This window comes from Antedon mediterranea, chromosome 6, assembly GCF_964355755.1.
Source record: "Antedon mediterranea chromosome 6, ecAntMedi1.1, whole genome shotgun sequence".
In the NCBI taxonomy this organism is placed as follows: Eukaryota; Metazoa; Echinodermata; class Crinoidea; order Comatulida; family Antedonidae; genus Antedon; species Antedon mediterranea.
The window spans coordinates 12,266,742-12,283,225 of record NC_092675.1 but is presented as its reverse complement, the minus strand read 5'-3'; the positions used below and the strand labels follow the sequence as shown (position 1 = coordinate 12,283,225).

Genomic DNA, 16,484 nt, shown 5'->3' with positions numbered 1-16,484 from the left:
GTAAATAACTAGTATGACTTGAAAGTTGGCTTGAAATAGTCTCCAGAAAAGAGCGAGTCATAGTTACCCGAGTAAAAATAAACAGAAAGACGTAAGACTTGTGCTAAATGCGTTTTATTCACATCATAGCCATCTACAATATGCTTAACATAGGCACAATATTGTCACACACTTTTCATAGGCGTAGCTCAATGTTTTGTCAAACTTACCACACAATATTAACTGCTTTGGTGATAGGTTATCCATAATTTGTCTACAATTGCTTCTAGCAACACGAGGAATACTGAGCTCCGAAGAGCTTCTGTCAACTTCAGCATTTTATGCCACGAAATAATTAAAATAAGAATTTTAATTCTAAATAAACGACTCCAAACTATGTTTGGTGGGAAAAACAAATACAATAAACGCGTACACCAGCAATTTTCTCTAGCGTCAGTTAACAATAATAACTGTTGTCACAAAACATTCTGAAAAATGCAATAATTTGATAAATATTATCATATCTTATATAAAAATATATTGGTGTTATATGAATATATTCAAAATAATCAACAAAATTTATAAATATAAATTGACACACATCTACGAAAACATATTTTCAGGTGCTATAATATGCAAATTGTACGAGAAGTGGAAGAATTCCGATACTTCTCCCGTTTTGAAAACAATTCAGCCTATAGGCTAACTTTTAATTTGCTTAATGTAAAGACAAATATTTAAACTATTTAAAAAGTTCCGTCTTCTTTCTTAACATTAAATAAAAATCGTTCAGCATTTTAAACATTGGTATATAAAGTATGGTACATTTTAAACAGCTTTTGACATTGCATTCCCGGTAACCGATGACTTTGGGATATCATCATCTATTTTATTGGCAGCATAAACACTTAAAAGAATTTCTACCACCAAACTGAATACTCAATACTTTTACTCAAACATAGTTTATATTGCAATTTAAGTGTTCGCTTTGGTAGGTTAACTTGAAATTATGTCTCACAATTTTCCTCTGTTACACATTAAGCACATACGTACAACATTATCTATATTTGATTTCGTGATAAACAGGGACTTCAGCAAGATTTTATAGGAAGACGCCGCTGCAGAAACGACCACACTGTCCATCTCTATGCTGCTGTATTCCGTTTGACGTCAACTCTTTCGCAAAACGTTTTGATTTTCAGCAAGAGAAGACACTTCAAAACTGTAAACAGGAACGGTTCCACTTCATATTACTAAGCACATCTACAGCTTTGTACAACTAAATCAGTGATTTCTCGTCGAAACAGCAACTCTGTATCGGTGGTATCGTGGTAGAGGATTGACTGAGAAGAGTACGACGACGGTACACAACATGGTGTTAATAATTCTCGATATTCTTTATCTTGTTCTTGCTCAACAAACCGGTACATAAGACTTGTGTGTGCAGTACTTGGTGATGTACCTATTGCACAGCCACCTTTGCAAAAGTTTGCCCAGTATCCACTTGGTTCTATAATCCAATCATCCCATCCAATTTCAGCAAATGAAACATAGAAATCTTGGAGACAACATTGCTTTATCCCAGATTTGCAGTTAATTGATCTAGTTTTGCGACCTGAGCTTGGACTATCAGTCTTTATAAAGAGGAATGGACGTTTGGTACCAGTTAGCAAAATGGGCGATTTCTGTGATTGGCAAGTTTTACAATGCAGCATTAACTCTCGATTTTCGACATCGTGTATTAACCAACGGGCAACAGTTTCTTTAATTTCAATCTGCACCCAACCTTCTCTGTTTGAAGTGCAAACTTGTCCAATGTTCTTTAGGCTCTGATGGGCTACCTGCATAAGAGACAATATTTGTTCATCTTGGTCATTTGGAGATGCAGCGCGGTAAAAGTATAGTTTGGCAGACGTAATTGCCTTATCGTGAACGTCAGATCTAAGAGGAAATCGAAAACAGGCTGATCCTTCTTTTGTTTCACAGAAATTTTCAACTGCAAAGAAAGAACATAGGACTCAGACGTTTAATTAAAAAAATTGTTTTACGACTAAATGAGTACGGTACCGGTATTAAATTGATTGAAACCATGAAAAAGTTCAACGGTTGCCACAGGGTGTTAAAACATTTAAAACAAGAAAGCCACTTCGAGAGTGCATACCTCACTTCCGCATTCTCCTACATAGATTTTTCCGGATATATATATATATATATATATATATATATATATATATATATATATATATATATATATATATATATATATATATAATTTGAAACGATAAAGATGAGGAAATCTGTGAGAATGAGAAAAAGTCGCCCCAACCGAGATACCACGCCGAGAATGTTAAAGAGTCGCTATCCAATCGAGTTTGAACAATACCATGAAAGCCCCAGTGGTCTAATGGTTAGGACATCTGCATATCAAGCAGGCGGTCCGAGTTCGAGTCTCGGTTGGGGCGACTTTTTCTCATTCTCACAGATTTCCTCATCTTTATCGTTTCAAATTAATTAATTAAATTTCAGTATATCATCGGGCGGTTTCGAATTAACGTTCATTGCCTAATGTGTTTATATATATATATATATATATATATATATATATATGCGTACAACTGAGGACTAGTGCTGTTCCGCCGTACCACGCCGAGAATGTTAAAGAGTCGCTATCCAATCGAGTTCGAACAATACCATGAAAGCCCCAGTGGTCTAATGGTTAGGACATCTGCATATCAAGCAGGCGGTCCGAGTTCGAGTCTCGGTTGGGACGACTTTTTCTCATTCTCACAGATTTCCTCATCTTTATCGTTTCAAATTAATTAACTAGATTTGAACTCGTCACTACGGACGAGTTAGGTTATCCGCAGTGCAAAAGCCACGTGCACGTCATACGTTAGAATAGTGCGCGCAAAAAAATAAAACGATTATGGCATTGAAAAATGTTAGTGCGCTCTCTATGTTGCGTCGCGTCTAAGTATATACGGTATAACACTATATACTGTATACGTACTACATACAGTGCAGAATAGGTGAAAATAAGTGACCAAAGTTATTGACGCATTTGAACATGATGACGTCATCACAATTTTTAAAATGGTGGATCATGCGAAAGGTAATTGATTGATCTAGACAATATAAAAAAATTGAGTGAAATGGAATAAGGATAAGTAGAGATGCGCTCTATTAAATTGACGAGCTATGACGAAAGAGAAAAAAATCCTATATTTTATATTCGGGTGGCCATACGATGACGTCACAATGTCTGGTTAGCCATATCAATGCATGATTCGAGAAAAACAACTCATCTACTTCCAGAATCTGAAATTTTAAATATTTTCACCTCAGAGTTTAGAATCTATGACTTTTTAAAAAAAGGCATAATTTTCACAAATTTTTGAACTTTTTCATCAAAAACGCGCGCAAATTGTTCAATTCTACGTGCTCGTATGACGTGATTTTAAGTCGAAATTGATTGAAAATTGGTAAATGTACTAGAAAAGGCTGAAAAAACAAAAAATCAAGCAAAAAAAAGATGTTTTTGCGCTACGTGCGCACGCGCGCGTAAAAAATATGCGCACGCGTGGGAATTTTTGAAATGCTCAAAATGACCTGAAACGCGTAGAAAGTTGATTAGAAATGAATTTTTCGCAATTTGAAATTTTAAACGCGCGTGCGCGCGTAACTTTATGTCAAACATGCCATTTTTAATCCATAGAAAGTTTGCCCTTAATAGGACTTAAATGTTCACCAAGTGTCATTACAAAATGACTTTTGCTTTTTAGTGTATGTTAAATACGCGAAATTCATAAAATCGCGCGTAGCTTACGCTGCGCAACTCTATAGTAAAAAAACGAGCTGTCCTGCACTTCTACAGATAGAGGTAAATCTTCTGACAAAGTTATACGATGTAATGTTGATCAGAATTTGAGATACACGTGACACAAAATTTTGGGAAAGAAAGAAGAATAACATAGACTAGATTTGAACTCGTCACTACGGACGAGTTAGGTTATCCGCAGTGCAAAAGCCACGTGCACGTCATACGTTAGAATAGTGCGCGCAAAAAAATAAAACGATTATGGCATTGAAAAATGTTAGTGCGCTCTCTATGTTGCGTCGCGTCTAAGTATATACGGTATAACACTATATACTGTATACGTACTACATACAGTGCAGAATAGGTAAAAATAAGTGACCAAAGTTATTGACGCATTTGAACATGATGACGTCATCACAATTTTTAAAATGGTGGATCATGCGAAAGGTAATTGATTGATCTAGACAATATAAAAAAATTGAGTGAAATGGAATAAGGATAAGTAGAGATGCGCTCTATTAAATTGACGAGCTATGACGAAAGAGAAAAAAATCCTATATTTTATATTCGGGTGGCCATACGATGACGTCACAATGTCTGGTTAGCCATATCAATGCATGATTCGAGAAAAACAACTCATCTACTTCCAGAATCTGAAATTTTAAATATTTTCACCTCGGAGTTTAGAATCTATGACTTTTTAAAAAAAGGCATAATTTTCACAAATTTTTGAACTTTTTCATCAAAAACGCGCGCAAATTGTTCAATTCTACGTGCTCGTATGACGTGATTTTAAGTCGAAATTGATTGAAAATTGGTAAATTTACTAGAAAAGGCTGAAAAAACAAAAATCAAGCAAAAAAAAGATGTTTTTGCGCTACGTGCGCACGCGCGCGTAAAAAATATGCGCACGCGTGGGAATTTTTGAAATGCTCAAAATGACCTGAAACGCGTAAAAAGTTGATTAGAAATGGATTTTTCGCAATTTAAAATTTTAAACGCGCGTGCGCGCGTAACTTTATGTCAAACATGCCATTTTTAATCCATAGAAAGTTTGCCCTTGATATGACTTAAATGTTCACCAAGTGTCATTACAAAATGACTTTTGGTTTTCAGTCTATGTTATATACGCGAAATTCATAAAATCGCGCGTAGCTTACGCTGCGCGACTCTAAAGAAAAAAAACGAGCTGTCCTGCACTTCTACAGATAGAGGTAAATCTTCTGACAAAGTTATACGATGTAATGTTGATCAGAATTTGAGATACACGTGACACAAAATTTTGGGAAAGAAAGAAGAATAACATAGAAAAAAAAAAAAAAAAAAAAAGATTCTGACAATAACAAGAGGTTATCCGCCAAGTGCGGATAACCAAAAAACTAGACATGTAACTCGTCACTTTGACGAGTTTGGTTATCCGCCGCGCAAGTGGTGCAACATAAACATTAAGAGGATAGGTTGAGGACAAAAGGAAGTGTTCACGTTGGCATTATGACCTGAACTGAAGAATATGATATGTTGTTATTGCTGAATTTTATTATTTAAATTCATATATAGTATACACAGTATCTGTATCCATATCACATACAGTGTAGAATAGGTGAAATTACGGGACCCGCTATTTATTGCAATTTTTAACATGTTGACGGTTTTAAAATGAAACGCGAAGGTAGCAATTCCGAAAGGAAATTATCTCAGCAACAACGTATTAGCGTGTAGAAGAAATTTGAATACGTGAAATATTGATGCGCACTCTTTTAAATGTAATGAATTATGACGCAAAAGATGAAAATACGACCTTTTTTGTTTAACTAGCCATATGATGACGTCACAACATCCGATTGGCAACATTTTTACATAATTTCGTATCTACAATCCAATAGCTTCCAGAAAAAGTTTTAATCGTGATTATCACATTTTATTCTTACGAGCTATAACAGATTAAAATTTACTGTAAAGATGAAATTAATGCCACACGTGATTTAAATTTTTAGGCATGATGACGTCAAAAAAATTAAAATATTTTTAACTCATGCAAAAGATACTTGATTGACCTAGACAATATCAAAATCGGGTTGAAAATGGAAAACGGATAAGTGGAGATGCGCTCTATTCAATGTGATGAGCTATGACGAAAGATACAAAAATCCTAAATTTTATATTCGTGTGGCCATACGATGACGTCACAATGTCCAGTTAGCCATATTACTACCTGATTCGATATCTACAACTCATCTACTTCCAGAATATGCCATCCACAAAAAGTTGACCGTCTAGTTTAGAAATTACGACTGTTTAAAAAAAGGCATATTTTAAACGAATTTTTTAACCTTTTCATAAAAAACGCGCGCCAATTGTCCAATTCGACGTGCTCGTATGACGTATCTTTAAGTCGAAATTGTTTAAAATTTGGTAAAACTACTTGAAAAAGCTGGAACAACATAAATCACGAGAAAAAAATACGTTTTCAATGCTACGTGCGCACCGCACACGTAAAAATGTGCGCACGCGTGGGAATTTTTGACATGCTTAAAACGACATGAAACGCGTAGAAAGTTGATTATAAATTAATTTTGCGCATTTTGAAATTTTATATGCGCGTGCGCGCGTAACTTTGTGTAAAACACGCAATTTTTTTTCTACAGAAAGTTAGCGCATGATATAAATTAAACTTTTGCAAAGTTTCAAGTTGAAATGTTATTTGGTTGTCGAGCTATGTTAAATACGACAAAATCGTTAAATCGCGCGTAGGTCACGTTGCGCAATTGTAAATATCATGAAAAGCTTCGCTGCACATCTTCATGTGCATGACGATATGTTGAGAAAGTTACAAAATGTTATGTTTGCAAGTTTTCGAGAAAAGCGTTCCACAAAAATCATACAGAAAGAAAGAAGAGAAATAAAAAGTTGATGTTGATGATTTCGTACAATCACAAGAGGTTATCCTGCAACTTCGTTGCGGATAACCAAAAAAAAAAAAAAAAAAAAGATCCTGACAATAACAAGAGGTTATCCGCCAAGAGCGGATAACCAATAACCATTTAAATTTCAGTATATCACCGGGCGGTTTAGAATTAATGTTCTTTGCCTGATTTGTTTATATATATACTCTTTAACATTCTCGGCGTGGTACGGCGGAACAGCACTAGTCCTCAGTACGCACGCGCAACAGAGATCAAATTGATACGCCCTCATCTTTCAGTATTTTTATTCACGAGGCGGGATCTCCGAAGAGATACTTTTATATATATAAACACAACAGGCAAAGAACATTAATTCTAAACCGCCCGATGATATACTAAATTTAATTAATTAATTTGAAACGATAAAGATATATATATATATATATATATAAATCCAAAGGCAAATTACTGAAAAAAATGACAATGCTGTGGGTATCAGTAGCTGGATCTCAATGGAGATACAAAAACAAAAAGCGAAAAGCTAAATCAAAACGATAGAGTAAACAGCCAGAAAAGTTAGCAGAGCTTTCGGGCAACACTAGCCCTTCATCAGTGCAAGTGAAGGAATTTGGATAACGTCAGAGTATAAAGCTGGCAAGTGCTGCCTGGGTGGACAGGAATAAAAGAAATATAACAAAGGGAGCCAGGGTGGAGTCTGAATAAGAGTGGAAAACAAAGAAGGTAGCTTGGTAGAGATATAAACAAATATATTTGTGTGTGCGTGTGTCTTAATGCTGTGTGTGAAGACACACACACAAATATATATATACTAGCAATTATACATACATTATATACATTATAGGGTGGATTTCAAAATTAGACGACGCCAGTATCTCCCTATACTCACCAATCTCCACTCCTCTTCAACAACACCCCACACTCATTTTGAAAAACAAATTCTTCCCAGGACATTCAATTGAAATTTATCTTCAAAATGAGAAGGGTATACATAGCTACGATAAGCCAAATAATGATTTAAGTAAACTGTGTAAATGAATAGGTGTCATATTGGCATATATATAATTTTGATATTGCGGTCCCCCAGCCTTCTTTTTCCCCTCACCATCCCAGCCACACTCAACAAACCTTAACTCCTCCCCTGGACAGTTCAAATGTAGTAACTTTTCCTAGTACAATTCCAATCATGTAACACGTCATTACACCAGTATTTCCGCCCTTTCTCCACCCTCCCAACATATCCCAGATACTGGGTGATGTGTTTAAGACGTTTCCAGACAAATTATGTATGCCATCAGTCCCAACCCATAATCCCTCAGTTGCAGTTTTCAAATGTAGTTTAAAACATTCCCAGTACAGTTTCGGTCATGGTGATAGGCCTACATGCCCGCCCCAAACTCCCATCCCCTTCCCATGGATAATTAAAATACTTTAACAATTTCCTACCACAATTCTGGTCAATTTGATAACACACTGCCCCTATAAAAATCCCCACTATCCTCTCAACCCCAACGAAGAGACATCAACAGTGGGAATTTTTACCCCTAACTTGGATTCAAGATGGCGGATGATGCTGAAATATACTTTAGAACTTTCCCGGTACAATTGTGTTCATTTTGATACCCCAAATTTTAATTCAACAACTTTAGTGTCTTAATAACAGGGCGATCCATAGCTGATAGGCATGGTTTAAGTACTTTGCAAACTATGGAAATGAATAGGTTTCATATTGGCTACTGAATAAAATATCTAATTTGGATAGTGCTGAATTACTTCTTCCCAGCCTACATTCTTTCTTCTCTCCCCATCCAACCACAATCAACAAACCTTAACTTCTCCTTGGGACGGTTCAAATTCCAGTACAATTCCAATTATGTTGTACTTCTATAGTTACCTCCAAATTCTAGTATATACACCCCCACCCGCACAAACCCCGTTCACGTGTGTGAAGCCATTATATTATTCATTATATTCTCCCAGTACAGATTGAGTCATGTTGAAAGGTCTACGACCCAACCCCAAACTCCCAGCCCCTTCCCAGAGATAATTAAAATACTTTAATAATGTCCTACTATAATTCTGGTCAATTTAACCTACTATCCCTAGCCCAAGCAGAAATCCCCATCATCCTATCAAACACCCTCCCCCCTTCCCCCAAAAACCTCGGACTCGGGAAATTTTTGAAATGTAGTTTAAAACCTTTCCAGTACAATTGCGGCTTTTTTTATACCCCATATGTTGTATGGTTACATGAAGAAACAGAAATTTTTATAACGAACAAATATCGAAAATGGGCATTTTTTACCCCATTTTGGCCCTCTAACTTGGATCATAGATTGCGGATGATGTAAACAATATAGTTTAGAACTTTCCCGGTACAATTGCGGTCAATTCATCATTCCATTAAATTTAAATATGTTATAGCTCCTCAGAATGAAAAGTGATACTCATGATTATAACGTTTTCTGGAAGCAAATGTTGGGCATCGGCTGTTGTTACGTCATCATACGGCCAGTTGAATTATAAATGTCGTATTTTCATATTTTGCGTCATAGTTCATCACATTTAAAAGAGCGCGCATCCATATTCTACGTATCCAAATTTGTTCAACACGTTAATATGTTGTTGCTCAGATAATTTCCTTCCAAAATTGTTATCTACGTGTTTCATTTTGATGACGTCATCATGTTAAAAATTTGAATAAAAGGCGTGTCCCGTAATTTCACCTATGCTACACTGTATGTAATATGTATACAATATGTACTGTATACTTTATATACTATTTGATAGAGAATAGACAGAATTCAGCAATAGCAACATATTCTTCAGGTCAAAATGCCATAACCTATTTTTGTGTGTAAAATTCCAACGTATGGCATGCACGTGGCATTTGTCGTGTGGATAACTAACTCGTCAAAGTGACGAGTTCAAATCTAGTATATCCTTGTTATTGTACGGGATAATCTTTTTTTTTTCTGTATTATTAGTTAGTTATCCGCTTAGTAGACAATAATAACAAGGAGTTATCGGCTACTAAGCGGATAACTCCTTGTTATTGTCTTGATTTTTTTTATATGTTATTAGTTATCCGCACTCAGCGGATAACTCCTCCTTGTTATTGCATGAAATCATCTTTTTTCTGTATTATTCTTTCTTTTCAATTTTGTGTCTCGCGTATCTCTAAAACGTGTAAACATAACATATTATAACTTTGTCAACATATGGGCATTTACGTGAAGTTGTGCACCTCCCATTTTTGAATGACGTCAGAGTTGCGCGCGCAACATGACTTACGCGCGATTTTATGAATTTATCGAATTTAGCATAGATCGAAAACCATATAACAATTCAAATTGAAACTTAGCATGCATGCAAAGTGTAATTTAAATCTTGCACTAACTTTATGTGGAAAAAGAATGGCATGTTTCAATTAAAGTTACGCGCACACGCGCTTTTCAAAATAAAAAAATGCGAAAAATCAATTTATAATGAACTTTCTATGCGTTTCATATCATTTTAAGCATGTAACAATTTCCACGGACGAGCATTTTTTACGCGCGCGGTGGCAAGGAACGTTAAAAACATCTTTTTCGCGTGAATTATGTTTTTCCTGCCTTTTCTAGTAATTTTTCCAACTTCTAAACAATTAAGACTTAAAATCACGTCATACGAGCACGTCGAATTGGACAATTCGCGCGCGTTTTTGATGAAAAAGTTCAAAAATTCATCAAAAATATTTACAGTCATAGTTTCTAAAGGTGAAGTTCATTTTTATTACATATTCTGGAAGTTGATGAATATTAGATATCGGATCATGCAACAATATGGCTAACCGGACATTGTGACGTCATCGTATGGTCACTCGAATATAAAATATAGGATTTTTGTCTCTTTCGTTATTGCTCATCACATTCAATAGAGCGCATCACGCTTATCCGTATTCCATTTCCCACGAGATTCTAATATTGTCTAGGTTAATCAACTATCTTTCGCATGAGTTAAACATTTTAATTTTTATGACGTCATCGTGTCTAAAAATTTAAATAGCGTGGGTCACTTATTGTCATCTTTACAGTTAATTTCAATCTATTATAGCTCGTCAGAATAAAATGTGATAATCATGATTAAAACGTTTTCTGGAAGCTATTGGATTTTAGATACGAATTCATATGAATATTTTGCCAATCAGATGATGTGACGTCATCATATGGCCAGTTGGAACAACAATTATTTTCACCTTTTGCGTCATAGTTCATCACATTTAAAAGAGTGCGCATCTATATTTTACGTATTCAAATTTCTTCTACACGTTAATATGTTGTTGCTGAGATAATTTCCTTCCGAAATTGCTATCTTCGTGATTTATTTTCATACCGTCACCATGTTAAAAATTTGAATAAATGGCGGGTCCCGTAATTTCACCTAATCTCCACTGTATGTAATATGTATACAGATTATTACGGAAGCCCGTTCGGGCCACAAGATAACTATATTTTAAAAGCTGTTATCTGGCGGCCGCCACTTAATTATCTGGCGGCCGCCACTTAATTATCTGGCGGCCGCCACTTAATTATCTGGCGGCCGCCACTTAATTATCTGGCGGCCGCCACTTAATTATCTGGCGGCCGCCACTTAATAATTAGTATATGTCCCGTCACGTGACATGTACGTGCATTGGATCAGAGGCGATGTTGTATATGGAACGACATCGCTGCCTCCGGCAGCAAACTTTAATTCTATTCGGCTCTTTTACAACCATTACGTTCGGCTCTTTTAGCATTCGGCGCATTTCTATTCGGCCCATTTACCATATTTACGATTAAAGATGTGTTGAATAACCTAAAATTAATTCATCTTTTTACAAATTTTGAGAGAGAAAGGGTAAATTATTATTGTTAAAAGTTAGGCTGACACTAGACTATAGGTCTAGCTACCCTAGGCCATAAATCAAACCTTTTCTCTTTCAAAATAGTCAATAAGGTGGGACAATTGCAAGTTCTCTAACACATTAATCATGTCAATAAAATGATTAGTCATATTGAAACAGCCTTCAAATTCATTTAATTCAGCCAACCAAACACTCTACATGCTGCATCTATATGTTTTGTAAACTTTTCATAGACTCATTTCCAGCCGTTGATTTTCTTCCATTTGACCCCATGTAAAAGGTTAGAATTTAATTGCGCCGTATAAAAAAATCAAAAAGAGCCAAACGTAATGGTAAATGAGGCGAATAAAAAAGAGCCGAATGCTGAAAGAGCCGAACGTAATGGTAAATGAGCCGAATAGAAATGCGCCGAATGGTAAAAGAGCCGAATAGAATTAAAGTTTGCTGCCGGAGGCAGCGATGTCGTTCCATATGCAACATCGCCTCTGATCCCAATGCACGTACATGTCACGTGACGGGACATGTACTAATTATTAAGTGGCGGCCGCCAGATAATTAAGTGGCGGCCGCCAGATAATTAAGTGGCGTCCGCCAGATAATTAAGTGGCGGCCGCCAGATAATTAAGTGGCGGCCGCTAGATAATTAAGTGGCGGCCGCCAGATAACAGCTTTTAAAATATAGTTATCTTGAGGTCCGAACGGGCTTCCGTAGATTATACTGTGTATACTGTATATACTATATTATGACACAAAATAGAAACAAATTTGTTACGCGTAAGGTGCGCACGTAGTATAAAACATATGTTTTTTTCCCTTGAAATATATTTTTCAAGCCTTTTTCAACTTTAAAATAAAGCCTTAAGGCCGGTGCACACCGAACGCGAAGCAGCGAATTTCGCGTTAAAAAGTGACGCACGCGGCAGGCGACGGACGTTTCCAGTGTGAACATACAAGCGAACAGTGTACGATAGTCGAATTTCAACTTCAACGCGTTGAAAACGACAGCAGCGAAGGCTTCACACGCGAATTTTCGAAAGTTGAACCTTGGTCAACTTTTTGAGGCGTCGCGAGCGCGGTTCGCGTTCGTCAACCAATCAGAAGTCAGGAATATCTCTCATGATCGACGACACCGACGGAAAAAAAATGGTGGCTGCTGACGAGCGAGGTCTTTATGGAAATACTTACCCTTCTTGTCTTTACGATAAGGGAAGTAAGTCATACACAGACAGAAACATAAGGATTAATGCATGAAGACAATAATTTCAGACAAACATCTGTGTAGAAGAATGCCAGAAAAACTAGGCCTAAAACGCGTCAGAGATCAATTTGTAAAGTGAGTTGGCAAGCCTTCTATTTCTAGCCTAAATAGGCCTACCTAGGTTTAGGCCATACTGGGGCCTAGCTAGGCCTACCTAGCCTAGGCTACATATACCCTAGTAGGCTAGGCCATGCCAAGTAGTACTTATAGGCCTACATAATACTTACTAATCCCTACTAGTCTACTATGTGCTAGGCCAGGCCTAGCTAGGTAGCCTAGGTTAAGCCTACTACTAAATATGAGTACAGTACTAGGCCTAGGCTAGGCCTACTACTACTAGCTAGGCCTAGAGAGAGGCTAGGCTAGGTCTAGGCCTAGCCTACGTATTATTATTAATTAATATTTATAGGCCTAATATTTAGTTGATTTAGTGTTGTAAGGCTAGGATAGGCCTAGTAGTAATATTAATACATAAATACTGTTGTTTTTGTTTCTTTTAGGTCAATTAGATGAACATTGATAAATGGGATCCTTCAGGCTATTACCAGCGTTACAAACTCCACCAATGACCAAGCTAGTAGTTTAAGCGGCCAGTATATTATTGCCATGGAATTAAGAGCAATTGCTCCTCAAAAACGTGGACTGGCAATTATGAGGCTGATACAGGTTTGTATAGACTTTTTTCAAATGGGTATGTCAGTTGGTGACATACATTGGCCAGAAAAAATGATTTGAGCAATATGCCTTGCTATAGCAATTTTTTTAATACTTGTTTCATTTTTTTTTAGATAGAAAATGGAAGAGATTAAGGAGGAGTTGGACTGTAACTAGTATTTATAAAGTGGTTATAGAAGGAAAGCTGAACTGAATGTCTTTTTTTAGCAATAGAGAACACATGGAAATATGTGTATATGTTTTGTTATACTCCAATACTAAAAAAAATAGTCAAATTGGCTGCCAGCTAATGGAAAACATAAGTTTTTTGGGTTTTTTTTTTCTATGTAAGTGATTAACTTTGTTAAAACTACAAAATGGCCTATTCAAATTTGATTTTAATCATCTTCATTTTTCATGATTCTATGGGACAATACATCTTTAAGTTTAGTGTCATTTTTTTGACAAGATATATTGTCTTCCTGAAAATATAATTTAAAACATTTTCGTTGTGTGTAATACAGTATAACACTTTAGGGTTAGTTATTCACTTTTAACAATAATAATATTTTCATTTTTTTTTGGGATGATACATTTTAAATTTATTATTTTGATATTATTTTGCGAAAGTATTCAGGAGTAGGAAAAAAGAAAATCTGGTTGATATTTAATGATACCTTTAAAAACAATTATTCACTATTTCATTAAGTGTATTTATGTGAAAAAGTCATAAGATAATATACAGTGTAATGATTAATTATTTAATGATACCTTTAAAAACAATGATTCACTATTTAAATAAGTGTATTTATTTGAAAAAATGTCATAAGATAATATACAGTGTAAATATGAGTTTGGGATATTTATTACATTTAATCAAATGAGATAAAAACTGTATGTTTTGTCATGAATAATATAATATTTAATAATAATTAGAAAATGAATGTGAAAAATTTACATTAATATATAGGCCTCCTATAGTTTATATTTGAAAGTGACAAACCCATGAAGATTCCCAGTTCGTGTTTATATGAAATGTTTTATATGATTATAATAACCTCTGTTGAAAGATATTTGTAACACCACTAATAAATACAGTCAGCAGATCACATGTACGTGTAATCGACATGCAATAAATGCTTTAATTCTTGTAACTGTATTGATATTGGATACATCTTCTTCTGTCCTTGTGATATATACATACAGTCATGCACATTTCAGGCTTTGGAAAAGGATAACATTTTCCCACCAAAACCAAACACTGTGATTGGTGTAACCAGGGAAGAGTTAAATTACATTTTAATTTAACTCTTCTCTGGTTAAACTTACATAGGAAATACTTCAGAGTCATCTTCTCTGATTATTTTAAATGTAGCATTGTATTATTGGCCAACCCACTATCTCCTATGCCTAGCAATCGCGACGAATCAACACATCGTGATGCGTTTAGTGGGAACCGACAAGAAAAACTAATAGACGCATGACAATTAACTTTCAAAGCGATCCGTCGAATGACGCGTGACGCATGACGCTTCGCGGCTTCGCGTTCGGTGTGCACCGGCCTTACGAACACGTTGAGTTCGACAATTCGCGCGCGTTTTTGATAAAAAAGTTCAAAAATTCGTCAAACGAACAGTCGTAGTTTCTAAACTAAAAGTGAAAGTTATTTGTATAACATATTCTGGAAATTGATGAGTTGTAGATATCGGATCATGCATTAATATGGCTAACCGGATATTTTGACATCATAGTATGGCCACCCGAATATAAAATATAGGAATTTTTCATCACATTTAATAGAACGCATTTCCACTTATTTGTTTTCACCCCGGTTTTGATATTGTCTGGGTCAATCAACTATCTTTCGCATGAGTTAAAAATATTTTATGGCGTCATCATGTCTAAAAATGTAAATAACGTGGGTCACTTATTTTCATCTTTACAGTAAATTTCTATCTGTGATAGCTCGTCAGAAAGCGATAATCATGATTAAAACGTTTTCTATCGGATTGTAGATACGAATTCATGTGAACATTTTGCCAATCAGATGTGTTGACGTCATCATAATTATGTCCAGTTGAATAAAAAAAACGGATTTTCATCTTTTGCATCATAGTTCATCACATTTAAAAGAGCACATGCGCATTTAACATTTCAAAATACGCAAAATTAATTTCTACGCGCATTTAGCGCATGTCAAAAATTCCCGTGCGCACGAACAATTTTACGCGTACATCAAAATCATGTTTTTTCTCTTGAATATTGTGATTTTCCAGCATTTCCTAGTCATTTTTAAAAACATAGTGAGCTGTAATTGAATTGAATTCAAATTCAAATGACGTCATACGAACACGTTGATTTAGATCATTTTGCGTTCGTTTTAGTTGAAAAAGTTACAAAATATTGTCAAAATTTTTAATCTATTATAGCTCCTCAAGAACAACGGCGACTCCCAATTTGTAAACAGATATGTTGTACATATGAATTCATGTAGAATCTTTACCTCTCGGATGTTGTGACGTCATCGTATGGCCACACGAATGTAAAATATAGGAATTTGTCTCTTTTGTCGAAATAACGACGCACGTGCACGTTAAACTTTCATAATCGTGTGCTAAAAAATAGGTAATTTAATGCTAATTTGTGCACAAAAAATACCTATTTTTAATCAGTTATAGCTCCTCAGGATGGCCGGTTACCCCAATTTTTTGTATTATGGAAGCTAATGAGTAGATATCAATTCCTGTACAATTTGTACCTACAGGATGTTCTTACGTCACGCCACTCGAATTTAAAAAATTGATTTTTTTTCTCTTTTGTACTAGTTAATCCCATTTAATAGAGCGCATCGCGCTAATGCGTTCCCCATTTTCTCCTAGATTTTAATATATTCTTACTAAATCAATTTTCTTTCACATGAGTTAAACATTTTTTATTTTTATTACGTCATCATATAAAAAAAATAGA

At 35.4% G+C, this 16,484-nt stretch overlaps 2 protein-coding genes and 1 long non-coding RNA gene across 3 annotated transcripts in view; 2 read left to right on the top strand and 1 right to left on the bottom strand.

Moving 5' to 3' along the window:
* Positions 1–16,484, top strand: part of LOC140052382 (asparagine synthetase domain-containing protein 1-like) — a 260,219-nt gene that overhangs the window by 54,559 nt on the left and 189,176 nt on the right. The gene's annotated exons all lie outside the window — the stretch shown is intronic.
* Positions 97–16,484, bottom strand: part of LOC140051070 (growth/differentiation factor 8-like) — a 30,576-nt gene continuing 14,188 nt past the window's right edge. Inside the window, exon 2 of the mRNA XM_072096160.1 lies at positions 97–1,975. Within this exon, the coding sequence (XP_071952261.1) occupies positions 1,233–1,975 (743 nt within the window). The 3' untranslated portion in view covers positions 97–1,232. The remainder of the gene's footprint in view (positions 1,976–16,484) is intronic.
* LOC140051071 (uncharacterized) lies at positions 12,763–13,781 on the top strand. Its single transcript, XR_011845481.1, has 3 exons — positions 12,763–12,938; positions 13,364–13,529; positions 13,656–13,781. It is a non-coding gene; the product is annotated as an uncharacterized lncRNA (long non-coding RNA).